At 47.9% G+C, this 26902-nt stretch overlaps 7 protein-coding genes across 7 annotated transcripts; 3 read left to right on the forward strand and 4 right to left on the reverse strand.

The window, feature by feature from the left end:
- Positions 1–1993: 1993 nt before the first annotated feature.
- On the reverse strand, positions 1994–3592 carry J3458_012992 (uncharacterized protein; the record flags this gene model as incomplete). The annotated part of the gene is made up of 1 exon (XM_007810278.2): positions 1994–3592. One exon carries the CDS (start codon positions 3590–3592, stop codon positions 1994–1996), a length of 1599 nt encoding a protein of 532 aa, XP_007808469.2.
- A 1927-nt stretch (positions 3593–5519) lies between these two features.
- J3458_012993 (uncharacterized protein) lies at positions 5520–7418 on the forward strand. Its single transcript, XM_007810277.2, has 3 exons — positions 5520–6290; positions 6380–6814; positions 6926–7418. The coding sequence occupies exons 1-3, from the start codon at positions 5578–5580 to the stop codon at positions 7125–7127; spliced, it is 1350 nt and encodes a 449-aa protein (XP_007808468.2). The 5' UTR covers positions 5520–5577; the 3' UTR covers positions 7128–7418.
- A 1293-nt stretch (positions 7419–8711) lies between these two features.
- On the forward strand, positions 8712–9305 carry RBK1_1 (putative ribokinase; the record flags this gene model as incomplete). The annotated part of the gene is made up of 1 exon (XM_066120240.1): positions 8712–9305. One exon carries the CDS (start codon positions 8712–8714, stop codon positions 9303–9305), a length of 594 nt encoding a protein of 197 aa, XP_065974877.1.
- A 2468-nt stretch (positions 9306–11773) lies between these two features.
- J3458_012995 (uncharacterized protein) lies at positions 11774–12771 on the reverse strand. Its single transcript, XM_066120241.1, has one exon. The coding sequence runs from the start codon at positions 12658–12660 to the stop codon at positions 12091–12093; it is 570 nt and encodes a 189-aa protein (XP_065974878.1). The 5' UTR covers positions 12661–12771; the 3' UTR covers positions 11774–12090.
- Positions 12772–13663: 892 nt separating this feature from the next.
- On the reverse strand, positions 13664–13939 carry J3458_012996 (uncharacterized protein; the record flags this gene model as incomplete). Its single annotated transcript, XM_007810272.2, has 1 exon — positions 13664–13939. The coding sequence occupies one exon, from the start codon at positions 13937–13939 to the stop codon at positions 13664–13666; it is 276 nt and encodes a 91-aa protein (XP_007808463.2).
- Positions 13940–15887: 1948 nt separating this feature from the next.
- Positions 15888–17083, reverse strand: J3458_012997 (uncharacterized protein; the record flags this gene model as incomplete). Its single annotated transcript, XM_007810271.2, has 3 exons — positions 15888–16314; positions 16406–16567; positions 16620–17083. The coding sequence occupies 3 exons, from the start codon at positions 17081–17083 to the stop codon at positions 15888–15890; spliced, it is 1053 nt and encodes a 350-aa protein (XP_007808462.2).
- A 3832-nt stretch (positions 17084–20915) lies between these two features.
- J3458_012998 (uncharacterized protein) lies at positions 20916–21344 on the forward strand (the record flags this gene model as incomplete). Its single annotated transcript, XM_066120242.1, has 2 exons — positions 20916–20930; positions 21024–21344. The coding sequence occupies 2 exons, from the start codon at positions 20916–20918 to the stop codon at positions 21342–21344; spliced, it is 336 nt and encodes a 111-aa protein (XP_065974879.1).
- Between the last annotated feature and the right edge of the window lie 5558 nt (positions 21345–26902).

Raw genomic sequence — 26902 nt, forward strand, 5'->3', positions numbered from 1 at the left:
TCAGGCATTATCAATTCAATTGAATTAATACCTTGAAATTCCGCTGTGTGAATTGCTATTACATTTCCAACAATCACGCGCCGACCTTATCCGCAACAGCGCCCGCCCTTACAAAGTATAGCGCAATCAACTCCCCCCTTTGATCCATTATTTTCTTCTGTTCCTGCTTCGTTACCTTCTCACATGGTTAGTTCTATTCTGCGTGATTCGTATACCGCGTATAGCAGAGGACGGATTTGTCTATGTCTCTCAAGGGAGGGTAATCTTCCCATAGCAGCACACGTATACCGGTATGGCTGGACCAAGTCAGTTGCCGCACTGATCTGCTGATTGGATGAAGCCTTGACCGGCACACCTAAGCGAGATACTGTTTGTGAAAGGGATAGTGGGGTAATAAGACGCAATTAATGTCAGAGAGGACTTGAACATATTTGGCAAGTATCTGCATATGAAACGCGTATAGTTGTGGGGCGATAGACTCGGTAAATGCGGGTTTGCGTTTCATTTCAGGGGTAGTCGACTCAGCGCCCTTTCCGGATGCCTGATACCGGCCCCTTTATTTAATGCTAGTTATTAGAGGAGGCGCCGTGAGATTCACCACGCTATGAGAGCCAAAATTTGAGACAAGATTAGTAACTCGACCGGTAGTTCTGCTCAATTAATGCATTAGGTGCAGAGTCCTATCACGGTATATAAATCAGCTTCCTCGCTATGCTGGGATGAGATTCACATTCACAGATGCGTGTAATAATAATTAAATGGGACTTCACCCACTACTAGTTATTTCTCTATATCGCCGGGCACATTGTCGAATAGCAGGGGTCTAGCGAAGCCCATATCCTATCCGGTGCTACTATTCGAAATGTCGGTGGTGTAAATTCAACGAAAAGTGCTGATAATAATATATTAGGTACGTAGTTTTTATAACTCTTCTAAAAAGCCTAGCATATTCCTTTTTTTTTTTGGCAAGACGGGCCTAAATAACGCATCTCTTGTATTAGCGATATGCAAGTATAGGTCTATTATTAAAACAGAGAAACGGCAACTTTGTAATCGGGCAAAGCATGCATTTAGCATAATCGATGTATTGCCTTTTATGGAAGGAAGTCGGATGATTTGAGGACCCCCGTTCGACTCGCCACCGTGTCGATTCACAGTTGTCTTTGCCGCGGTGAGACTTGTGGCTTACTCCGCGGCAAGTTCTACTACCGACGTATAATATTAACTATACATATAACTGAACAAGCTAAGCTTATATAACACTATTATCTGGCAGAAATAGCTTGACCATTCGTAAAGGAAACTGTACCTAGTCTACTTCACGCCAAACAAAATGTATAACCTACAAGATATTACGTTAAGAAGATAGCACTATACTGTATACAAATAACTTAAATTCAGGTTATAAATTATAGTAGTAATATAGTATTAACGACATGTTGGCTATTACCACACCGCTTGCACGGTTCAGCTGGGCCTCATTTCGGGCACTACCGAGACCGGATTATAGTTGAGGGGTGCTTCACGATTTTTTTTCTCCGACAGCAAGAGTAGACGCGGCGGGAGTCGCAAAGGAGTGGGGATCAAGGGTACCCTTGGATTGTATGCTCTACGCAAATTGAAACACCTATACGAACACGTTTTCGGTTATCGTAGGGTTTGCACTTGGCGGCGCGAATGGTGTTTGCAGGATTTGCATCCTGAATTGTTGCAGCCCGATACCGGCTTCATAACGTGTTGTACCGTTGCGGACAGTCAACAATCATATCAGTGTAGGAGACGCTGCCACCCATCGCTTATTAGAAAAAAGGAGCCAGCCACCTTTCCCCCACGGGGCAAGTCGTCCTGCGTGGTTTTGCCAGCTACTACTGACATGAGCATTATAATCTATGCCTGTATTTTAATTCTATGCTCCTAAAAGAGGAGTTCCACGCTTCAATGTTCGCTAACAACCATTTTTTCCCCAATAATACAGTATCACGCACAAATTGACTTAGTGCGTAAGCCCAGCTGACGTCCAAAGCAACTCGATGACGCCATCATGTCCATCAATAGGGACATTGTCCTTGTCGACCCACCGAGGATCATTGCCCTTTCGTACATATGTCTGTAAGATAGACCCATCTGTCTGACGCGTCGCCTCTCTCAACTCCCACGCGTTCTTCCGCCCCGTTCCTAGTAATGACGGTCGCTGCGGACCAAACTTGTAGTCAAAGTTGCCCCCCTCGTTTGTATACACTGAGCGAAACGTAGACTCGATCTGGTGCGCGGCAAAGCTGATGCCACGGGGGTAAGACGCGATGGAATAACCCGAGATAATGTAGTCGTCTTTTGTTTGGAACCTCTGCAAGATGCAATCCTCGCCACACGCATAGGCAATGGTGGCTAACTGCCCGGGGACGGCATTGTGCCAGCTCCGGTAGTGGTGGAGGGAGAGTGGCCGTCTCCCCCATTCGTAGAAACCTGCCGCATCACCCGAGAAATCAAGTTGCCAAAGATCTTGCAATGCAGTGAGCACGACGTCGGGATTGCGGGATATACACTGATGCAGTAGCCTGTCGCCTTGCTCCTCTGCTTCCTTCACCTTGTCAGCTGATGAGCATTCGTGGAATAATGTTGCGACTCGCTCGGCGGTTCTGAGGGATAAGAAGACGCCCGCGCCACCGAATGCTTGTGGTCCGTGGCGTAGGACAGCATACACCTCCTCGGATAGGGCCCCGATATAAATCTCCTCAGTGTGGTCAAAGCCAGCGAGCTTTTGCGTGAGAGAATGCATATAGGGAAAAAAGGTGTCATCATCGCAAAGAACAAGCCACCTTTTTCCCAGCCTTTTAGGGTGAGAGACCATGGCAGGAACCAGTGACAGGTAGCGAACTGCCATTTCCGGTGATGCAATCGAAGCCTGCACATGGGCATCTATGCCAGCTTGGCGAAGTAATCTTTGGGCCTCTTGAATCTGCTCCTCGGTGGCCTCTGACAGCGTCAGAAGCAGTGTACCGCCGTTGGATCGGCCGGCGCCATCAGTTAACCAGTAGGCCCAATCGTTGATGAGCAATGTATGGTACTCTTCGAAGCGGTGATGCGTAGTTGAAACCCCAAAGATGAATGCTGAGGCGTCGGCATTTTGGGGAAAGTTGGACGCGGAAACGTTGACTTCAATCGGGTCAGAGCACCAGTCGGTTTCGGGGTCGAACCGGGACCTCTGCAACGGCCAGTTACGTCGTGCCGAGGAGAATGGAAACAAAGGCTGTGAGAGCTTTGTGAGGCTCTCGCGCCGAGTCTGCGAGTCTCGAGAGAATTGTACCAAACGCTTTGCGTATTTGAAGTCGTCTTGAAGTTCGTATCTTTCTTTCAGCTCTGCAAAACGAGTTTCGTTTAGCCTGCACTGTCTGCGGTCGAATGGCTTGATATCTGGTGGCACTGAAGCTAGAGACGGCTTATGTGGTCGTGGCGTTGCCGCACACTCGCCCGGCCACGACCAAGAACTCGACGAATGAAAGGTGGTCATGTAGACCAAAGAAACCGCTGTAAGAAATGCGACAAGAATGCTTGGCTTCAGCGTGCGCGTCGCCATTCGCGCGGTTCTGTGCATGTCGTCAACAATTAGCAGCGCCCATCTATTTTGTGATGGTAGCCTGGGCTTTGTTGTCGGAAAAAGCAGGCACGAGTCATATCTGTTGGTCAAGGTGAAACTTGGGAGCAAACACGTGGGTGGACTGCGCGTGTCATGAGCTGTATGCATGGATGTGACGACTAGCTTGCATTTCTTCATGCATGTCTGGTGATTTGATTAGGTGCCCCACAGCCTACACCCCTTGGTGTGTTTCAAAATTCGACAGATTTTTAACAGGGTCGAGTTCAAAGATTTCTTCGAATGCTCCGACTCGACTTTGGCGGCGTTTCACGTATAGACCCCGGGCCATCCGGCCTATCCTTGTCCGGCATTTCAGTCCGGTCCCTTTCACATCGAATCATTTACAAGCCACTTTGAGCCAATAAATCGACTCCACATGTGCATACACTCTAACCCCTGTTTAATCAACTACCCGTGACTTGACAGGGTGGCATACAGCTAATAGAGCACTGGCGATAAAGAGGAGACAAGAGGAAATAAGAGGAGTAAGTACCTTATTTCCTTAAAAAAAATTATATTTTCATTCATCACCCTATAATAAGTCACTTAAATACACAGAGGTTAGAGTATATCCAACTCATACCGAGATTTTACTTGATTTCAGAAACTCTGGGTAAAGTACCGCTGTCCCTCGCTTTAGCCGAGTTGAGTGCTTCTTTGCCGCTTCGTTATTCAGCAAGCGCCATCTCTAAGGTCTATGCTCGATTCGAATTTGTAGTCTGGCATAACCTGAGGCCCTGAAACACATAAGGCGAATGCGTCGGTTAAACGACTTGCTTGTCCCGCTCGGCCGACGAATACACTCCAAAGCCCCCAGCTACGTGTATGAGATAATGTCTGGTATTCTTGAAAGCCCGTCTCATAATCCAGCGCGAGAGTGAGTTCTATTAATAAGATTTAATAATACCCTTACAAGCCCAGCTTGCACTAATTACTAGTTGCCATTGTGCAGCTCTTGTGTAGCAAGCTGTGGAATTTCCTTTTATTAGTACTCCGTACATTAAAGCACATAGTCCTTTTTCTATAATCTAGCTTCTCCCAAGGGCTTACCGCCAAGGACGGCCCAGATCGCGCCGTGCGTATTCAACACACCGTTGGTGAGGAAAGTCGGGGCGCGGGGTCCCCTCGATATCTCAGTGCAACTTGGACACGAGACTCAAAACAATTAGGTAAAAGGTGATGAGTCCAACATGCAAAAGTTGAAATGGATCTGATAAGCGACAGTATATGCATGACTCAACGCTCGTCCCTGGTTCTTTGTACGTCGTCCCAATCTATAAATGGATGATTTAGCATCAGCTTTGCTCGACAATCATCTGAATACGTAGAGGAAGTTCAGCTCTTGGCATTTCGTGGGAAGTACTTCACAAGTCTTGTACCCGTTTTTCGTAGATCAGTGACCGGTCGCTATTGAGTCCCTTGACGCCTTTGCGAGTGCGAGCACATGGTAGTTACAATGCTCTGTAAATTCCGTGGCAATATGTGTTGCCCGTCCCGCTTCTTCCGTCCCTCATTCATGTTGCCAGCGCGCCAACGTTTACAATTGGCTTTGTGTCACTCAGTTTTGGCACTTTCGTTACCGCAGACAGTATGTACATCTATCAAGTGTTTCTCTCAGAGGCAAAGGGCTACCCATCGGCGTCATCGTCATTCGCAGTTGGCATTGGTCTTCATCGCATCACCCAAACACCGCCAACGTATTCGTTCCGCCACAGAGCGACGACCCGTAGTCCAGCATGATACAACCACCATGGTGGAGCTTGCTTCTTGGCTTACTCCGCATATGGCGTTGTTCGGCCAGATGCGTCGATCGGGGCCCCTTTGCCCATGGCCTGGCGGGACAGCAATGTTCCATACGAGTTTCGTTTTTTTTTTCTCTAGAAAACAAAGACCGCGCCCCGTATTCATCTGTCACAGTCCGGCAACATTCAACGCCCACCGCAATGACAGTGTCTTGGATGGGCAAACAACACGCTGTGACAACCAACGGATCGGGCAGCGAGCCATTGGGCCCACGTTCAGTCGATGTCTTTGGCCAAGAGGACCAGCATGACATCAAATACAAGAGACTCTCATGGCCGTTGGTAGCAGTTCTCATGATCACCGAGACTGTATCCAACGGCATGCTGTCTCTCCCCTCGTCTCTTGCCGTGGTGGGCATGGTGCCAGGCCTGATCATCATCGTATTCCTGGGTGTATTCGCGACGTACACGTCCTGGCTGCTGGTCGAGTTCAAGCTCCGCCACCCCGAAGTGCACACCATGGGCGACGCTGGCTACATCATGTTTGGGCCGCTTGGGCGCGACATCATGGGCTTTGGGACCTGTTGTTTCTCCATTTTCGCGTCCGGCGGCCAGATGCTTGCTGGCCAAATTGCCCTTGCCTCGCTGAGCGACAACAAGCTGTGCCTGATGCTGTACATCGGCGCTTTTGCCGTTCCCATGCTTGCTTTTTCGTTGCCAAGAACATTCCACGGCTTAAGCTGCATCTCCATCGCAAGTGTTTTGAGCATCTTGGTTGCTGGAATCGTCGCCATGGCTGCGGCGGGCATCTCACCAGATCCGAGCAGAACTGTCCAGGTAGCTGTGCCGTCAAACTTCTACACTGCATTTATATCCGTTACCAACCCGGTCTTTTCGTTTGCCGGTCACTTTATGTTAGCGCCTCCATTCTGCAGATGCTTGTTATTTTTTTTTTTTTTTTTTTTTTTTTTTTTTTTACAGCACTGACGTTCCACGGCGACAGGTTCTTTGTTCTAGTATCTGAGATGAAGGAACCGCAGCACGCCATGCGCGCGGCCTACACCCTACAGTCCTTTGCCACTATTTTTTATGCCATTTTTGCTAGCGTTACCTACGGCTACATTGGAAGTACCGTCCAGTCGCCTTCGTTCTTGTCCCTGTCTCCTTACTGGCAAAAGGTATCTTGGGGTCTTGCCTTGCCAAATCTTCTGCTTGCTGGATCTCTGTACGCGCACACAGCAAGTAAGGTCATCTTTGTCAGAATTTTTCGGCATTCCAAGCATCTGCACAGCCACACATTGCTGGGTTGGGGAGTCTGGATCTCACTTGTTGTATTCACGAATGGCTTGGCCTTTCTCCTCGCCGTCGGCGTTCCCATCTTCAACTACTTGATCGGAATCGCCGCATCACTCTTCGCCGCATGGTTTACGTACGGCATGTAAGTCGTGCAAAGTCTACATTATACACATTATTTTGGCTCTCATCTGTCCAAATTTTCTCATCATTCCAGTATTGTGGGATGTTCGGCTAACGCGTATTCTTTTTACAGAGCCGGCATGTTCTGGCTGCACGACTCGTACCACGGCGGTCCTGGCTTCTATGCCTGGCAGCAAAATTGGGGACAAGCGTCTCTCGCAGTGGCGACGATTCTGTCCGGCATTTTTATATGCGTTGCAGGCCTCTATGTCACCATTCGTGCCATTGTGGATGCCTTCGCCAGCGATCAGCTCCCTTCTCCATTTACTTGTTAATGTTGAGAAGAACCAAATCGAGGCTTGATAGCATGAAAATAGTGGAGACTTGCGTATTGAAAAGTCGTTGATATGCAAGACAACCTGGGCATGTTATATTCTGGGACTAGACTCTGTCAATTGACGGCGCCGTCATGTATAATGTATCACAACTGCCCTGGAATTCGTCAGAAACTGGTATTGGCAATCCTGAGGCTTTGATCTCCCCATGTTTTCATATCAAACAAGCCCATCACTGTCGGATGGTGGAACGATGTCAGAGACGACGCCATATCCGAGTGCAAGAGTAGCTTCAAGTCATTAGGAATTATTGAACATGACATCATGATTGATAAGGCACGTGAAGAAATGAATCACTTAGCCGCACTCGCAGCACTTTGTAACATTCTCAGGAGGAATAGAGCCGACCAGTTTCTTTGCAGTGCCGAACCAATACTTGACACGCAGTAAATTCCCATGATAAAGAGATATATCATTCGGCGCCTAATGTTATCGGCCAAGTCTCCAAGAACAGCCGGCGCGATGCCAGCCATGATCATGTAGGAAGTGATGGTGAGGTTGATTCTCCCCACTGAAACATGAAGCGCGTGAGATACGTCATCTATTGCCGGGAAGGTGGCGGCAAATGGGGCCAGGCAGATAATGAGGACACACTGCATCGTGGTGAAAGTTGCATACGAGGGCAAAGGCACAGTAGCCTCGGCTGCGACAGGGGAACGCTCTGTTACTAGACCTTGCTCTACCAGCTGTGGAAGCATCGTTGCGCTTGCAGGAGACATGGCAAGGTATGCATAGTGGTCGAATATAGCTTTTGAAATAAAGCAAGGGTACTATCCGCAAGATTTGTAACCCTACATAGTCATGCTTTGTGTAAGAAACTGGGGTTGAACACCCACCCCGGTTGATGGTGTCTTTACGTTGCTGAGTCTCGGTCACATCTTTGGCCGCCTCAGCTGCAACAATACCCGGCCTGTGACCACCCGATATCTCCTGTTCATTGTAATTGGCGTCTGTAGTCGTACCGCATGAGACATGCTGCAGGCTGTGAAAAATCAACGTAAACGGAAGAGTGAGCGTATCGCCTAATGACAAGAGCCTGCCTGATTGGCTGATGTGACAAGGGCTTAGTGTATAAGGGCTTGGAATAATGTTTAATTCAGCTAATAATTCGCTTCAATATCAAAGATTCTTGATTTTCTCAAGGCCTCTGGGCGCAGATGCCGCCTATTTATACAAAGCAGCGAGCCTGGAAGCCTAAGGCCCCAACTAGGTCTCGAGCCCTTGTGTAAGTATCGTCAGGTTCAAGGGTCGGCCCGTGCCTTCCATACATCGTGACCTCCGTGTTAACAGCTGATGAGCCTGCGGTCTATAATTGGCGCTGGTCTTACCCACACGCTACCGACTTTCATGTCTGGTCTGGTAGTCCCTAGACGCCGAGGCCCTGCCATTTAAAGTGATGGTATGCTGCTGGTACGGCCTATGTACTGGCCACTGACCTACAGACGTCGATTTGAATCCCAAACATCTGCCCACTCCAGCAACTTAACCTTCTACTTCCAACAGATTGCAACTCACCAAACAACAATGACACCAAAGACCATCGCTATAATCGGAGGCTCAGATGCCGACTTAATCATGATTGCGAACCGCATCCCCAATCGCGGCGAAAGCGTGCTCGCAAGTCAGTATCTGGAGGCCTTGGGCGGCAAAGGAGCCAATTCAGCGATTGCGACCTACCGAACATGTCACAAAAAGTCGTTGCAGAAAAAAAGCTGCTTTGACGGAGATGATATTCAGTTCAAGATGATTGGCGCGGTCGGTGATAATCGATACGGTGAGAAGTTTATTATTAAAGTAAATGAGAATAGCGTAAATACTTCTGGCATCGTCATAGTCCCCAACACGCGGTCAAGCATTTGTTTCGTTATAGTCGAGGACCTATCGCGCGAAAACCGGTGTCTTTTTACACTAGGCGCAACGGCAACCTGGAAAAAGGAGGATTTTATTCACGCGGAGCAACTTGGAGGCGGGATTCGACCACATGTGGTGGTGGCTCAGATGGAGATCGACAACGAAGTGGTTGAAAGTATGCTGGCAACTGCTGGTAAGCTGGGATTGACTTTTGTCTCAATGCAGCGCCAGCAAGCCCGATCAGTAAACGTCTCTACCGACATGTAGCACATTTCCTCGTGAACGAGTCAGAGGCAGCAGTCATGTCGGGGCTTGATAGAGACGAAGTCAACCAAGACACTTGGCCTATCATCGCCCAAGGGTTCTTAAATCGAGGTGTAGCCAACGTGGTTATTACACTTGGCGCGAAGGGGGCATTCTACGCTAATAATACAAGGGGGAGTGGCCATTGTCCTGCATTTGACGTTAAAGTCAAGGATACTACTGGCGCAGGGTATATTTCTTTTCGCCTCCTAACCTTTGATGTGCGCCGTTCTAATCGCGTTAATTAGGGACACTTTCACGGGGCCATACGCCTCGGACTACCTGCGACAGAAGGCCAAAGGGACGTGGGACATTAAAAGTGCGGTAATTCGTGCGAATAAGGCTGCTGCTATTACGATTGAAAGCGTGGGAACTCAAGACGGAATTCCTTGGTCGGATGAGATGAACAGTTTTGATGCACTCGAGAAATCTCTCGATGCTGTACGTTCCAACTCTCTCGCTGGACTTGGTAATGAGACTTGAATGATTGGGCATCGTGGTACAACCTTGGTACCGCAAAGATAGGGCTGAACATGCCCACCACGGTAAAATTTGGAAATATCAATCTATTTGCCATCTTTGCGTCGTCACTTCCATATGCCCCCTCCTTCTGTGGCCCATTGGCATGGCCCGGTATCAGTCACCTTTTAATGTATTTCCGTTCGAGTTTGAGGGATTGTAAGAGACTCGGCAAAGCTGGAAGTCAAGCTTGCCGTCATGACTGACGGCTCTGGGCACCAAAGGACCTCAGCCATTGGGCAACCTCATTATGCCATTATCGGTAGCCCGAGATAGGGACAGGGGTAGAGTGTAAAAACAGGTACCCGTGGGCACCCGTGGGTATCCAAGTTTTTCTTGGGTTATTCGTGGGCTACCCATTTTATTATGTAGGTGGTTTAGGTATACCACGAGTAATCTAATATAAAGATAAGTACTTTATAAATACCTATAAACGTATAATAATATAAATATTTAATTATATTTATAATAAGTCTTAAGTTTAAAGTATAAAGTAAGTTATATAAGTCTTATTTAAGTACTTAAAAACACCTAATATTCTTAATAAATAATTATAAGTACTCTATTTTCCCCTATAAATCTATTTAGGTCTTTTTTACCTACCTATTACCTACCTAAAGCCCACGGGTAAGCAACCCACACGGGTACCCGTGGACCTTTTACACCCTAGACAGGGGCGTTAGTTAGGCCTTGCGAGTCGGCCGCTTTGAGGTTTGCTCGAAAGACAGCATTGACCTCCCTCTTTTATTCTGCTTTTTTATTTGGCTTCCCGAAATCTTCAGCTAAAATAGCTTCTATAGCCCTTGACTGCCGGAAGAATACGCGCTTTGTCGGACGCAAATTCGCCCCGTGCGAGGTGGCGTGTTCTGCAGACCCTTCACCCTCTATTCCGTCTCGCCGAGAGCCATGACGTCCGATAAGCCTATAATTCCTGACCTACGGCCGTCTATGGGAACTGCATGTCGCAAATCACTCCCGATCAGGCAAAAGGATAACCTCGACCTTCTGGGCTACCTACAGCCATACATCGAATTCCACAGCACTGCAGAGCTCCTGAAAAATCCTCCACCAGAGTACTTGCTCCCTGGTGTCGATATTATAGGCGGTATGCAAGCCATGAGGTAAAAGTTGGAGAACAACAACTGTCAGTCACAGCTTGACGTAATGACTGACTTGCACAACATTGTAAGCCGAAAGAGGAATCTTGAGAGTCAATAGGCAGACCGGAACTGACAAGAAGACAGTTCCTTGCGGCAAGTGACACTCACTTTCGCTACTCTAAAATAACCAGGTCCTGCTAGCCGTACTTGAAAATCGCGAGCTTGCACCAGCTGTTTCTAAACAGATGTTGTTGAGTAAGCTTTTCCTCACACCTACGTCATTCTCGTGTTTCTGTTCTTTCTCTAATCTAGTACTATGGAAGCATTTATTCCAAAAGGCTCGACTGGAGTTTTTTCAACAAACAGCCGCCTTCTTATTGTCTGTCTAGGTCTGAGAAAGAAGGGGGGAAAGCAAGCTTCACTTGTATATGAAATTCCATCTGATAAGTGGAAAGGCACTTTTGCGATGTATTATACTTTATAATATCCATAGTACTGTTATTGCTGCTTATGAATAAGCGTCCGACAAGAACGTAACTTACAGAGAGCTATTACTACAGTCTCATGCAGCATTAGACTCACAGCATCGATAAACCTAATGTCTGCGGCGCAATTGTCGTAGGCTTCTTCTCTGGAGCCACCCATACGATAGTTCACCCGGGTGAGGCTGTTGGACGGCCCAGGAATAGTGCGACAATGGCTCGGAGAGGGCTTGAAGTGATATCTCAATTCACCCAATAATAGTCCTTGGTATTAAACGCGCTTGGTTTTTTTCAAGGCCAAGATGACTACAGAGCGCTGTCTATACAAGAAGTCGGTGAGAGCCTCATACCCTACGTCTCGTGATCGTAGTCCTCGTGCAACATCTGCGTGGCATATAGAGCAGAGGAGATAACGGACGAGGCGTCGAGAGTCGAGACAGTAAGCTAGATACACGTGGTAGCAATCTCGTGTGCAGATCTGGACCATTCCCGCTTCGGCATCTCGTGCGCCATGCTTTCAACAACCACCGATTTGGACCCTTTCATCTCCTCCTTCAGGGCCTCGACGTGCGCCAAAGGAATATTCCTATCCTCTCGGCCATGCACGATAGTGGTGGGACACTTGACATCGCGCAGTAACTCTCTTGGCTAGCGTCCAGATACAGCTGCACTCTGGTTAAAAATGCTCTGCACACTATTGCCCTGCCTGGAGACGCGCGCAAACTCGATGGTCTGTCTACGGTATATTTCCTCGCGCTCAGCACCTTCGGACTTGGGAAATGAAGTACAGTCGACGCAGAACATCAGAAAGTCCGTGACCATGTCTAGATTCTGCCAATCGCTGGGGAAAGGCGCCGTTGCGCGCTGAGCGCTGAGCTCGGAGTTCCATTGCGGAAGGGCGTCTTGGCCAGATGGCAATGGGCCGACAGGACTTGATGAGAAAAGAGAGACGCTTCTCACGCGCTGCGGATGCTGAGAAGCAATCATCCATGCGATGGCGCCTCCGAGACTGAACCCGACGAGGTTGGCGGACTCGATGCGCAATTCGTCTAGAATAGCGACGGCATCGTCGCACAAGTCGTTTATGGAATAGTGAGCCGCTTCTCCTAGGGGGAAATTTGTAGATGTTCCAGTGTCTCGGTAGTCGAATCGGATGATGAAAGAGCCTCCCAACTGTTTATCCGCCATTGAAATGAAGTCCTCGTGCCAGCACAACATGGATTGCGCACCGCCAGAGAGCAGCAGCAACGGTGTCGCTTCTTTCCGTCCAAATGTTTAGTAGCACACCTTCACGCCGCCCGGTCGTGTCACAAACTACTCTGGGTGAACTTCCATTGTTGAATCAAAGTAGGATGCTTCGAGGATGGACTGGTTTATGCGCCACGCGCCGGTTTACAAGGGCCATACCCCTATTATTTATCAAGTATGGAAACTTGCGAGTGCCGATGAACAACCCAAAGTCGATCCACGGCAGAAGGACCCACGATCTCTAGGAGTCACCCGGAACCGTTAATGCAGATGACTCACACGGAACTGTTGATGCAGATGGCCTTCTGAAACCCACTACGGTCCGACCCATGTAGCTTCAACTGTCCCGGACTTGGGGGCAACAGGCGCAGCTCTACCTAGGCAACCGGAAGCATGGATAATTGTGAGTCCGGGATTGCTCTAGCTAGCAGCGGCTTTCATCCCCTGTGCTGCCACTGCCGGTTTTGGCGTCGCGTGTCGCCTCCCTGGCAGTTGACTTTCGCACAGGCGGCGCCTCCGAGGTTACGTATTATAAAGACGTATCGGACAACTTGGGCCTGTGATTTAAAAGGACTACATGCCTCCGCAACTCCTAAAAGAGCATTGTGGTCCGAGGCAATTATACTTGAGATACGGAGCAAATTAGGCAGGACAAATGCTGCGGGTCATTCCATGACATGGCTTCGACATGTTGGATAGCTGTAGCAAAATTTGTAACGCCCGAGGTGTTGCCGCACGTGGCTCTCGAAAAAAGACGACCCATGAATTACTTGTATGGAGTCTTTTACAAGGAAGTCTGAATATCTAGGCCGACACTCTCCCACCGAAACCTACAATAACTCCGTGAAGACGGCGATACGGTACCAACAGAAAGAGCACGATTGTAATGATAAAAATTCCCCGCAATTCCCAATATGCCAAAAGTGTGTGCGAATTGGTTTCAGGAAAGAATCTTAATTAACGTTGCCAAGTCTCATTGATCCACCCTCTCTTTCTCTGGCTCAATTAAGCCATCGTCCAAGAAGCATCGCTGCTTATCCTGATACAAACGAGCCAACCAATTCGTCATAGACGTCACTTGTTCGTCAACGTCGTCCTGAGTGTCGAGTTTGCGTACCATCTCGAAATCCACAACCATGATCCTATTGCCAACGACGCGGAAATTCTCTAGCCTTATATCATCCGGCAATACGCCAAACCTGGCCATATCAGTCAAAGCCGCGCGCATCATTCGGCGGAATCCATCCATCTCTACTGTAGCTCCTGCAGGACTTCCCACACATTCGCCACCGATATCTGATAGCAGCAGGGCCCTAGTGTCATTGTAATAACACTCACCGTAGCACTTGGGGACTACAATTCTTGAAGATCTCTAATCTGATGGTATATTGACTTTTCATTTTCAAATTCCTCACCCCAGCCGTCCTTGCATACCTTTAAAACAAGCCGAGATGGCAGACTCCATTCGGGGAACAAGTTATCAACCAAGCCACGTAATGGCGACGGAAGCAGTCGGCGAGTTATGCCTATGATTTGGCTTATAGTTCATGGGATAAGTTGGAGACGAAAGACATTGCCACAATCGTCCTTGATCCGCCGGGCAGTTGCTTGGAGAAGACGAGTTCGAAACCAGAACCGCTGCCGAGCCCAAGGTTAGCAGTCGTTACTATGCCAGTACGGGATACCAGCGTACCATGGTCTCTGCAGGCGGTGCCGAAGCTGTTGTATTGAGGAGCGCTATTTGGATTATTCGACCCCTCTGTGTAGTGCTTCATCAGACCCGACACGTATACAGGCGGCGATGTAAGTAATACTGCACTGATTATTTTGTATTCAGTACCACGGTTGATCTTTTACCAGTCTATTTGCAACTCAACTCATGCTCCCCGGCTGTGGAGGAGAACGAAATTGAACAATAGCTCAACGCGTGACATGCTTGAAAAACAAACTTGTTCACCCTTCGAGCACCGAGTTTATTGTTAGACAGAGCCATGCCATGCTCGTCGTCGCTACAATGGTAGTACGTCTAGATCAAGTCGCTCTTCAAGGTAACGGCTGTCAAGGTTAACTCATTCTTTCACTTTGTCTGTCCTGTTTGGCAATTATGAGCCCTATTTGCATGACTTGACACTAGCTAAAGAGAGCTACGTCGCGTAAAGCCACGTCCTATTCGGATATAAGCCGCCTTAACTCCAGGGGAGTGTTCAAGATGCGCGTAGTATTCATGGTCTCATCTGCCATGAATACATCGAAAATATTCATCAGCTTTAGTGTTGTTGTTGTTGCTGAAGGCAGTATATGTAGCTGCAAGGGTTATCGGCCTTGGCCACCTTCGTTGCCTTCCTAGGTAGGGAATATTGATACTTGGGCGCTAGATGGTTTAAAACTTTTGTGGGCGGATCGTCCAATTCTGTGCGCAGTAATGGACTCAGCCGAGGCCCGGTGTAGCGAGCAATTATCTCGAGCCAAGGCAATGTAATTGAATAAGACAGACGTTCTGATACAGCCTGTAAACACTCACTTGGGGTCTCGCCCAGTGACAGCCAGTCTCCGCGCAGAGCCACGAGCATGGAAGACTTGCCGTGGGCAGTCTGACTCGATGACAGTCATTGTGGACAGTCTCTAAAATGATGACGCATCCTTCAGGAGTCAGCAAGCTGTGAACAGGCATTATCTTCTTCATTGCTAGAGTGGTGTGTAACATGATGGGCGCGATGACCACATCATGCGCGCCTTCGATGGATCTGTGCGACGATGGGCCCTCTGTTTGGAGTTGGATGGGTTAGCATCGCAGCCATAGGGTTAAGGAGAGGGCTAGAATTACACCTAGGCTTGTCAATGTCGAGCCTTGAGGCTTATTTGGTTAGTAGTTCTGTATATAGCGCCAAGCGGCTTTGGTGGCGCACGGTCGCAATCAATGCCATCCCTGGGCTAAATGTCGAAGTGAGCATCACTCCCGTCTTGAACAGGAAAAGGTACTATTCAAGTATATTATTAAAAAAAAAGCCAAAACTAAACTATTATTAAAAACAAAAACAAAACTAAACCAAACTATTATTTGACCATGGCGCTATCATGGCCGGCAAAGACCTTGACGCGAAACCCATAATCCACACGCAATACCAAAACGCAAAATCTGTTGGGTATATTCTCGAGAAACAAAAGGAAACAGAGACCGCCATCGTCGTGACCAAAGCCTAATTCCCTCCCCAGACAGTCGGCTCCTCAAAGTCCATGTCGGGCAATTCAGCCCGAGCAAGCATGGCGCGAGGCCCTTTGGCAGCAAAGGCATGCGCCTCGTGGTCCCAGCAGGCACCAACGGCTACATCCTCGCAAAATCGGTAAAGCACCTTGTCAGGCATGTGACAGAAGGATCGCTCAGGGACAGAAACAAGGCTTGGGCCCACGGAACTCGTACTATCACACAAAAGCTTGGCCGAGTGGGCAGCATGGTGAGACCGGACAGACGGGGCTTTCATACCAGCAGATCTCTTGCCCTTCTTCTTTTTCTGGTTCTTTTTGTCCTTTTCATTGACTTTATGCTCCTGCACATTGTCGCCGTTGAAGAACTTTGGGCTCTGGTTGTTGTAGAAAGCAAGAGCGGTGTTGTTGTCCCGGCAGTAGCTAAAGAACGCGGCGTGTTATTAGTTGAATTTTCTTTTTCTTTTTTTTGGAAACGAAAATAAAACTCTGGCAGAGGATTTGATAAACGTACTAGCTAGCATTGTTTCCATTGCCGGCAAAACCCTTGGCGAACTCGGGAAAATGGATTCGAATGCCCGTCGAGTAGTTTTCCTTGTAGCCATCCTGGCCCAACCATGCGCAAAGAAGCTTGACGGAGCCGTTGTCGTGGTGAGCGTCAATGTCGGAAAAGTACCTATTCACGTCAGGACAGATATACTCTTATGGAGGATAAGTCTGAAACGTACCATGGCTTGTCGCAGGTGTGTGCCCAGTTTCCAACCCATGCATACCTGTCTCCGCTAGGGTAGGAGACACTGGCGGAAGCGAGGCATATGGGATTCTCCAGACCAAGAAGCAGCGCGTAGGAGGGCTGCTTCTTGATCTTCTTGACCACTTCCACACAGTGATCTTCTCCGTCGCCACATTTAATTTGCTTTTTCGTTTGGCCCAACTGCTTGCCTTGGTTGTCGAAAACCAGTATTTTTGGGGCGCGTCCGCCGGCGCCCCGGAGAGGGTCGAAGCCTTCGTTTGTGCCGGCACCATCCAGGCCCAGCTTGAAGCTGTAGATGATGTTGTTCGGATTGAATATCACGGGCCTGTTTACTGTCAAGGAGATGGCGCCCATGACAGCGGCACCGACGGAGAAACCAGCACCCGCCATCATGGCAACCATGCTTCCCATGCCAATAATGGTATAAACAAACGCCATTTTCGGTTGACTGCTGCGGCTGACGCAAGATCTAGTAAAGTCCAGGAAGCGGCGTAAAAGTAGACGCGATACCACGCGCGGATGGAATTCGTAAAGGTGAGGACGAGCAACGGCGTCGTAGCAAAGGAAAAGTAAGTTGAGTTACACTAGAGCTACTGTTGTGTCTTAGTGAGCTGTTGCTTGCCTGTGGAAAAGAAGTAAGGAGGAAAGTGTGGGGGATTCAAGAGGCTTTATACCAAAGCCTGGGGGTTCCGAGTACATCTGGACAGCAAGGACAAAGGAGTTTAGGGGGGAGGGTGATGACTTCAATTGTTCCCGATTCGGGTAGACGTGGCCGTAGGGCCTAGTTCAAGCCGGTTTCTCTGTAGAGTACAACTTAGACCTCCCTTGAAGGTTCATTGACAATCCAAGCGTCTTTTAGTCCAAGCTCGCTTGGAATAAGCCCGTGGTAGTCTAGGTGCGTGACAAATGGAGAATCTTCTATGAGTTCTTGTATTCGCCGCACCTACGAGGTTGCTTTTGAATGCACAATAAAATCGTTTCCATCATTTAAACAATTTTAGTTTACTATGCGCTATTTTTGATGGTAAGTCTAACTTAAGCCTAACAATACGTGCTAATAATACTTCCTGTGCTATCTTCTGAGCCCGCTACAATGAATCTTGCGGAGAGACAACGTGATATTCCAGGTAGAGAAAGTATGTCGGTGTTATCTCCAATTTGATGACATAATACCAACAAAAAAGACAATCAGTTACATGCAGTGCCGTCGATTGAATCTTGGATCTGGTCCGGTCAAGCGTCGAACAATGCGTAAGCAAGGCTATTACGGCCACACGAGGCCCGAAAGGGAGTAACATGTCGTCACGCTACTTCTCGAGGAAATCTAGACTTCGTTATATTCCACGCCGCGCCACAACTGCAGCTGGCCAAGTGGACAACGTGCAATGAAAGTATTTTGTTTCTCTACTCCTACGTAAGCCTGCCTGAACTACTCAAAATAAACTTTGTTAATACTTTGTTTCTCTTTATTTCAACATATATTGATGTCTTGAGTGGACTTGGGGGTGGAAGGACATTGAACGATTTAGGGCGCGAGTAGATATCCGTAACGTAATACCTGCTCTTGTAGCCGCCCCAGAGAAGACCGCGTTGCATATTGGGGCTCAGACGCTCCGCCATTTCAAAGCTATAGATTTGAACTATCTAAACGAGTCGCTCATGGGTAATAACGTGATTGCAGTAATTCCGTCATCGGTTGCAAACACCAATTCAAGCACGGGATACGGACAGTATTTGTCGGCAGTTACAAGCGCGGATCTTCGGAAGAAGCCTGCCGTAGACAAGGGAAGTCGTGAAATATCTCGTTTCACTAACAGGGCCTACAAACCTACAATACCAGTAAAATGGAGATAAGCGGCTCTCCATGAGTGATTTATACTTTATGACCTGGATTGATCCTCTGCTCGCCAGCCGAAATATTGCTCGAAGGCCGACTTATTATAAGCAACGTTGATGACCAAATCTACCGTAGCGCTTTTTGTTTTTTGGTTGTGATGACGATTGATAGTTGGATGGCGTTCTTTAACTCGTAATGCAGGTGTAAAATGCACTAGCCGGGCGAAGAAAACTTTACAATCCTTTGCTAACCGCATACCCACCGTCATCGGAAGCAGTCGAGATACGCTAAGTTTTGCGGCCAGGGTTAGCCCGGCACACGAGTTGAAGCCACAATATCATGATTTTACAAAAGAACACTCTCTGGCCGGATAGCTAATGATACCTCTCATGTCCGGTTGACATCATGGACGAGAACAACAAAGGCTCGTAGCTGGCGCAACTGGATTTCTCAGAAGACGTGACGTGTACACGCATTCCCCAGAGTTATAGGAAGAAGTGGCTCATTTGTGCAGCCCGAAAGCAATAGACAAGAGGCAGAGCCTAATTGCGCGGATTTGTAAGACTACGTGTTTCCAGTTACGTTCTCCATACCGTCTCCATGTCAAGTCTTGTGCTGGGCTTCCGCTGCTTTCCCAAACTCTAGAATTGTACGGTGGAGGTTAATCATTATCTTCTAAACACGTATCCTGCCAGAGCTGAGAAGGTCAATTACAAGATTTCAGTCGGGTGGCCCATGTTGCAAAGATGTCTTGATAGTGACTCTTTCTCAATCGTAGCTTCTAGCGGCAGAGACCGTTCGCGTCTCCAACACCAGTCTGTGCAAATGTTGGAACAAGATATAGATGTACAAGGCCTGTCTGAGCAGAGGACGCACTACTAAAGAAGTGCGCATTTTCGAGAGCACTCCACTCTGGTTTTGAGTCTTGTCGCTTCCTCGGGCGGACTCAACCGTGGGCCGAGCAAGAATATTGCACAATAAACAAAGGAGCTTGGAAAGTTCAGCTTAACTCTATTTACATCCAAGATGCATATTGAGACAGCAAAATAGCCTTACCGCCTTTGGTACGACCATGCTGACGGCGAGGACCACAGCGCGCACACTGACGCGATGAGAGAAGATGCTGCCATGCGTATCCTTGGTGAAAATGCTTACCTGGACTGTTCTGCGGAAGAGCTCTCCAGACGCCTCGACGACCCTGGCGCGAATTCTCCTTTAGGACCAGCCGATTCATGTGAGGATCGGGACCGAATCATGTTGTGGCTTTAGCCTTGATTTTCCATACCGTCGGGATCTCGTAATGGACGTATCAAAGAGTACGACAGACGTGGTCTTTAAAAGTCGCATTAAATGGCGGGCATTGGCAACTTTCTAGGTCTTTTCAAGATAAGCGTCCAATATTAAGCTCAAGCAGCACGATGTCACACGGTTACACGAGGGCTACGATCACGGGATTAGGGCACAGTCTCATCGACTGCTTGTATTTATAGAGGACCCCGGTCTCTTAAGCCTCTTAGAAAATCAAGATCCTTTGATGTCAAAGACTGTTATTAGCAGAGTTGAGCTATTGCTCCAGGCCCTCACTGAGCTCTTGTCACACACGGACGTCTGAGAGTCAGCCAATTCGGTGGTGGTGATGCTGTCACAACTAGTAACCATGGTGCAGTTAAGTTTCTAGGTAGTTTCGCTATTCATACATAAGAAATTCTCCGCCACCCTGTCGCATCGAATTATGCAATTGCGCCAATTACGCGTTCCTGTCCGAGTTTCTCTCTCTGCTCCGCCGATTTGCTGTTGATTGATCGAATCTTGCAAGGACTCCTCGCTTCCTGTTTGGTTGCCATGGGCCAACTCCCTGCTCAGTTCACGAGCGTCCTTCACGTTACTTGGGTTCAGTTTGGCAAGCTCGGAAAGGAACGACACGATAGTATGGTTGATGTTGTAAATAGTCAACAGGGCTCAATCGACAGCATGGGCTCAAGTAATGCGTTGTTCAGCGAAAAGGCTGCTCCAACTACTGTGCTCTCGCATGAGCCGAGTGGGATTTACGATCGCCCTCAGTTCAATCCCAGCAGATCCGGTCGTAGATCTGAGCTGATGACACCGACTCATTGATCTGTGATATCTGATTCAGCAGAGTGGCGACCGTGTCGACGGCTAGTCAGCCCTAACCCCCCTATCCGACCTCCGCACTCCCTCAGTTCTCCCAACCTTGACCTGGAGGCTATTCGTTGTTCGTTGTCAGGGACCCGAAGAATCCGGGATCTAGGAGTTCACGAGTCGGCTGGGGTCGACAGCAGTCCGCATGACGCTTATCTGTCAACGTCCAGCGGCATCTCAGCTTGTTCCCCTACTGGAATAACCTCATTGGTAGACTCCTACGACCAACCCTGCAACGCGCATTTCGCCTATTATGGTAATACTACCCTAACAATGCAAAACTTGAAAGTATTTTCCTTATTGCCTTCTTTTCTCTCTCTCTTTTTTTCCCCTTCTACTAATCACATGAGCTTTGCATGATATTTGGTCCATACAGGCTAGACGGAGAAATGGATTCTTCGTGAGGCGGCTCGTCCCTATATTACCGACGAGCTGTACAACCGCAAAAAGGTTACCTTTTGGGCACCGACTAACTGGCCCAAGGACGGCCCGTTGCACAATATGTTCAGTGGCTTGTTGACGAGAGAAGCCGTCGAGAACCTAGGTTTCGTCGATTACGGCGTCGTTGAAAGGGCATTGGACGCAGCTTTTGGGGAGAATACCAACGCGGCTTCGTTTCGCATCGTCTGTTATACAGCTGGCTGGCTGACAATCTCCAGGAAGTTTGGCGTTAGAAAGGCCACCATGATGGAGTTGGATTGAGGTAAAGGCGTAGAGTTCCGCTGTGGATAAGGATAACTTGGCAATGGGATGAATGGAATCTTCACTCTTCGCACTCGGGATACTGTGTCTAATTTGTGTTTTGCTGCTGGTATCTTTAGAGGAGGCTCTTGGAAATGTGGTACTACCTCTTGCTCGTTTCCAGCAGCGGACAGAACTCTATCCCTCAGAGCCCTTATAGCATCCTGGTAAATATATCCTTGGCATAAAGGAGTAACTCAACCGCAAATTTTATACGAGACCGTATTAGTGTGCTATACTTGCTTCAAGGTATAGTTTTATTTCAACCGGGGTGCTTGTATTTTAACCAAGCACCCTGTTTGCATTCGCAAATAGGTGTTGAATTGAATGTGCAACTGGATGCACGATTACGACGTGTATAGGCTGATGTTAAATCCTTTGACGTCCCTCTTTCATCCTGCAGAGACTAGGTAAATGATCCCAAACCTTCTTCATCTTCTAAACTCTTGCACTTTCAGGGCAATTAGACGTACTTGCCAAGTCTTTTCACAGACTACAACTGTCTCATTCAAGGCACTCTCGAACACTCCGTTGGACTCTGAGTCTGTTTCGAGAAAAAAAAGGGCGAGAAAAAAGAAGAAAAGCTATCAATATTCTACGCAAGTAATTCCAGGATTCTAGTTCACATCCATTCTGGGACAGTCATGTGCTATTTCTATCAGAAACAATAGAGCTACGGTTATTGGCGTTGGGGGCCGTTCCGTTAAGCCGCGTGGTTCACATCTCCTACATCATCTTCGAGCTTCCGGCCGTCGCGATATACAGGATAATCGGGCCCGGGTCGCTCATTCCAGCTGCGTGTTTGCTCTTGGGAGTATGCAGTGTGGCCACCGAGTTTGTCCAGTCTCGAGAGGCCTGGTGCGGAGTTGGCTTTCTTCTACGTGTCTTTGAAGCTGACCTGCTGCCAGAAATCTCATATTTTGTCTCACATTGTACAAGCGCGCCGAGTTGACCTTCTGCCTGTCATTATTCCCGGTCATGCCCCTCTTGGCTGGCGCATTCGGTGGTCTTTTGGCGAGTGCTATTCTGAGGCTTGACCACTTTGGCAGCTTGATCGACTGGCGCATGATATTTGCCCTCGAGGGCATCATCAATATCATCCTGGCCCTAGGTGTGACAAAGGCTTGATATCAAGGGCTTGGAGCAAAATGACTCTGTTCAATATTAATCTTGTAGGATGTTAAAAGTCCTTGATTGCCAAGGGAAAGGAAGGGACTGGTGACCATTACATATACATGAAGAAACAGCTGTGCCTAAGGCTCCTAGCGGGCCATGTGTTCAATCTATGTAACCTCGTAGGTCCTATATCGGCGTCTTTTGCACTTCTTGGCGAGTGTCCATTGGTGCAGCTAGTGCGACTATGCTTGCCAATACAAGCAACGAGGCGTTCTTCATGATGTTTAGTATGGTTCGTTTAGCTTGTGACAGGGTTGCCGATTTCTGAGAGGCTAGAATTGAGATACAATGCGTAGATGAGCGAGTTGATAATTGGTGTCATCACAGTTAACGGCAATACAACTCAGTATTTATGGTCAACTCAACAGACCACCTCTACTGACGACTACTAGTAAGAATAATGCAAGCAGGTGTTCCGTTATTCAATGCCGTAAACTCATGCTGTCAGCAACACAGAGTCTTGCAGGCTCGATCCTGCGAGACTAAGCCTTTCGCGAATCGGATTGGGTGCAGTTGTTACTAGCCCATAATAGAAGAAACGTGTATTGCGTATTAACGTGGATCCTATGCCGTATACTTTTTGATTGCCTGCCTTTTAATAAATAAAGTTGGTAATAATAAGATTGGGTTCAACTTTCTTGCATGTTTCACTTCCCTCTATCATGTAATGGAAGCCAGCCCAATACTTAAAGTGTGCTTTAGGCATGGCCCAACGTTGAGTTTAACGTTATGTCATTTATGCCGAGTCAAATCAGAGTCACTATCACAACAGTAGTAAATGAGGCAGGAATACTATTCGTAAAGTGTGAGACGAGGTACCTAGGTAGTAACTACTACTGAACAGTAATAAAAGTTTAATCAGGGTGGCTTGCGATCTATTCAGCTGCGTCAATTTCGACGATATGTATTCTAGCCTGATCCGATAGAATGGGCGAGAGGCTCTTGGCATAACATTTAATGAAACTACCAACTGCGGCCATCTCGTACGACTTTGGCCTTACTTTAGTAATTGCTTCTTTACGCCTTCAAGTATAACAACTTTAGCAAGATGGTCCTGTGCGTAACGTTTGTCCTTGATGATTGATTGCTTCAACTCCAAAACCCCCGCCTCTATTCCACCGATAAAATGAGCCGCGCAGCCCTTCACCGTACTCAAGATCTGTTGCATGGCCGGGCCAACGAAGAGGTCTGTATTTAAGGTGATGACAAGCTGAAGCAAGTCGCCCAGCGGCAAGTCACAAACGCCACTATTAACGTAGCATGGCGCATGAGAATCGAAGGCTGCCGCCGTTATTCCATCGCAGGTTGCACCGCAATCCGTCAACGGTCCGATCAAGGCTTTCTGCAGGCAGCTCATGGTGGTATTGATCCACCTCTGGCCTTGATCTGAGAAGGCGCCCATACGAGATTTAAAGTGATTACAAATCTTGTCGCCATATCGTATAGGATAACCCGAGGGCCCGCAGTGAAGGCTGGCTTCAGCACAAGTTGTGTAGAAATCGCACGATCCGAAGTCAGGGTTCTGACAGCTTGGCTGGCACATTGGACTTGCAGGGCAGGCGTCGCAACCACTGCATTTTGTGCAAGGTGATAGGTTGGTGCGGGACAAGATGCCCTCGTACTCCTCGACGACCGAATGCGGTGTATTATTTCCCCCGACCGGCAACATGAAATTACCCATGAGGATCTGGCCGTGTCTATCAGTAGCAACCACAGTAAAGGCGTTATGTCCATCGTTGAGGCCGTTGATTGTAATCCCCTCTGGTGTAATAGTTGTATCATTAACTAGAGCACCGAATTCGGCGAACGGCGAAACGCCAGGCTTGCCGCGCAGGAAGACGGCGTGGCTTGAAGTGTTCAGCTTACTACAAGATGGCTTCAGAATTAACGGAGCGCCGGCATTGTTCGACGGCTTGTCGGTCAAACCATCGGGAATCAAGGTGGGCGAACAACTGGGCCGTTCTGGAGCTGGTTCGGCCGTGGCGGGGAAGGCCCAGGATAAGAGAAAGATACAGCCAGAAAGCATCTTGGACAGAAACAAGTTGTGTGTTACTTGGATTAAAGGGTATGAAAGAAAAGGAAACCTCGTATTCTGCACATGGAGTTCGATCCACTTCGGCTTATTATATCATCTTAGCATGCTACATCACTGTCACATGGATGTTACACAAGGGCTAGGATCAAGAGACCCTATGGCACGAGGCTCACCCCGTTTTGTATAAATGAGGCCGATCTGTGACAGAGGCTTTGAGAAGAGCCAAGGACCTTTAATACCCAGAGACTATTAACAGATGAATTGAGCTATTGACTCCAAGCCCTCTACTGAGCCTTTGTCATGATAATACTATGATCGGCCCCGTGCAGCTCAGCTTCGTAGTTCTTTCCCTACTTGTATTTACTACATGGCAGGTTAGTCACTAATTCAATCTACTCCTATTTGGGGTAGATATGACATCGCTATAGTAGCGGTGCCCTGATATATAAATGGAGGTGCGGAGCAAGTTGGCAGCACCGTGGGTCATCATGGGCTGATTTCCGATGATGTTGCGGCAAATGAGACGCAACATTCACGGCAAGTGATAACTCCTTTTTTTTGACTGGTCTTAAGCAAGGGTCCTAGAACGGATAGCTAAGTCTATTTGTGATTGACTACGTAATCGAATCAAGTCCTGCACTGAGAAAGGCAAGAATCCTAGAAGCAATAACTTGCGGAGCCAGTGCTCTCATCTACTTCGAACAACTGCTAGTAAGAATACGTCGTAAATATAGCGACGCTATGATCGAATTCTATTTGGAAGGTAATATGTCAGGTTCTCTATAGTTGGCAAGTGGCTCTCCGTGTTGAGGCACGCTTGGTAGATACTCAGCACGCCCTGCCAGACCAGTCTTGGCTTTCGATTAAGTCAAAGTTTACCTGCAAGCACCTGTAGATTAACTGTGGCATTATAAAGTGTATGAGAGTTAAACTATACTTAATTGGCGGTGCGGACGAAGCATGTGGTCAAGTCGCCGGGATCCACCACATATTCATAACAATATGTTTTATTAAATTTATCCCTAAAGAGCTAATGAGTATATTTCACGAACTCACAGCTATTTAGTTCTTGTATGGATTAGTCTCAAGCTGTGGGGTGCGAAAAATAATCACGCTATGTACTCTCAATATAAGCCTAGCAGACTACGCTAGCGGCTTCTTCCATATGAAATGCCTTGTCGATCCTAGTAATACTACCATATGAATCACAAGGGCCATGAAACAAATACGGCATAGTTACCTTATATGAAGTTTTTATAGTTTACAAATCATGAAGTTGTCTTGAGAACTGTGCGAATATTCGAATGTACCTTCTTTGCCTTGGGAAACAAAATTCCGAGAGATTACCTGCCAGAAGCCAATATTAACATAAATCCCTTCATTCATGTTTGTTTATTTGCTCTCTCGGCCAAGACTTTTCCTTCTTTATAAACATTCAAAAACTTGGCCCATAAAGCAAGTGATGCTGGGAGTGTGGAACTGCGAAATGTCTCGATCCGGGAGTCATTGTTCGTTCCCGATGAGGCAGTAGGAGTCGAAACAATATTTTCTCTGTCCCAGTTACACGAAGCAACTGAACTATCCGGTGGATGGTCAAGATTCCGCTCCATTTCCCATAATCTCGACGGAAATAGTTGGACAGAACACTACGTGGGATCCATCCGGGTAGAAAGGGAAAGGCATCGCCTTCCGGACAACTATTCTCGGCGACGATGCGAGCTGCAACCGCCTCAACTGAAGCGGAAAACCGGTATTTCACTCGGACAGTTGAGCCGGAGATGTTATATCAAAGCTTTTCGTCTGCAGGAATGAACTTTGGAGATTTCTTAAAGGGAATGAGCGAATTTCTCCTGTCTCAAGATCGGATGGCTCACATGTCGCATGTCTTATCGCCAGATATACCTAGGACAGCTCATGACCGATACGCTATTCACCCCTGTGCTCTCAAAAGCATCTTACAAGGTCCTCTGTGCCTCGGGAGCCCGGAAGGCTCCATAGTGAATGGCTCAATGGTTGCTAATCGATTGGAGCATGTTTGGATTGCAAACCCCCTCAACGAGAGAGCTACCAGCCGCCAGTTCAAAACCTTTGCCGAGGCGGAGAGGAAAACACCAACCACTTATAGATCAGACGTTGCGATATTTGATCAAGGGTAGTTGGAACCAAATCTCCTAATCAAGGGACTCGATCTGGTTCTTCTGCCTCCACAGGAGGATGGACAGGCTGCCGACGAGTCTTTCTATGTTGAAGCATGGAAGCCAGACGCGAAAATGCTTACATCTTTTGAAAAGGTCAGCAGCTCTCAGGA

The sequence above is a fragment of the Metarhizium acridum genome (genome assembly GCF_019434415.1).
Source record: "Metarhizium acridum strain ARSEF 324 chromosome Unknown scaffold_272, whole genome shotgun sequence".
Classification (NCBI taxonomy): Eukaryota; Fungi; Ascomycota; class Sordariomycetes; order Hypocreales; family Clavicipitaceae; genus Metarhizium; species Metarhizium acridum.

What these genes read in the sequence shown, in the direction of transcription:
- J3458_012993 (XM_007810277.2), top strand. Translation starts at nt 5,578, where the DNA reads ATGACAGTGTCTTGGATGGGCAAACAACACGCTGTGACAACCAACGGA. An exon ending in TCGTTTGCCGGTCACTTTAT is followed by an intron (nt 6,291 to 6,379) that starts GTTAGCGCCTCC and finishes CCACGGCGACAG; the next exon opens with GTTCTTTGTTCTAGTATCTG. An exon ending in GCATGGTTTACGTACGGCAT is followed by an intron (nt 6,815 to 6,925) that starts GTAAGTCGTGCA and finishes TTCTTTTTACAG; the next exon opens with AGCCGGCATGTTCTGGCTGC.
- J3458_012995 (XM_066120241.1), bottom strand. Translation starts at nt 12,660, where the DNA reads ATGTTGTGCTGGCACGAGGACTTCATTTCAATGGCGGATAAACAGTTG.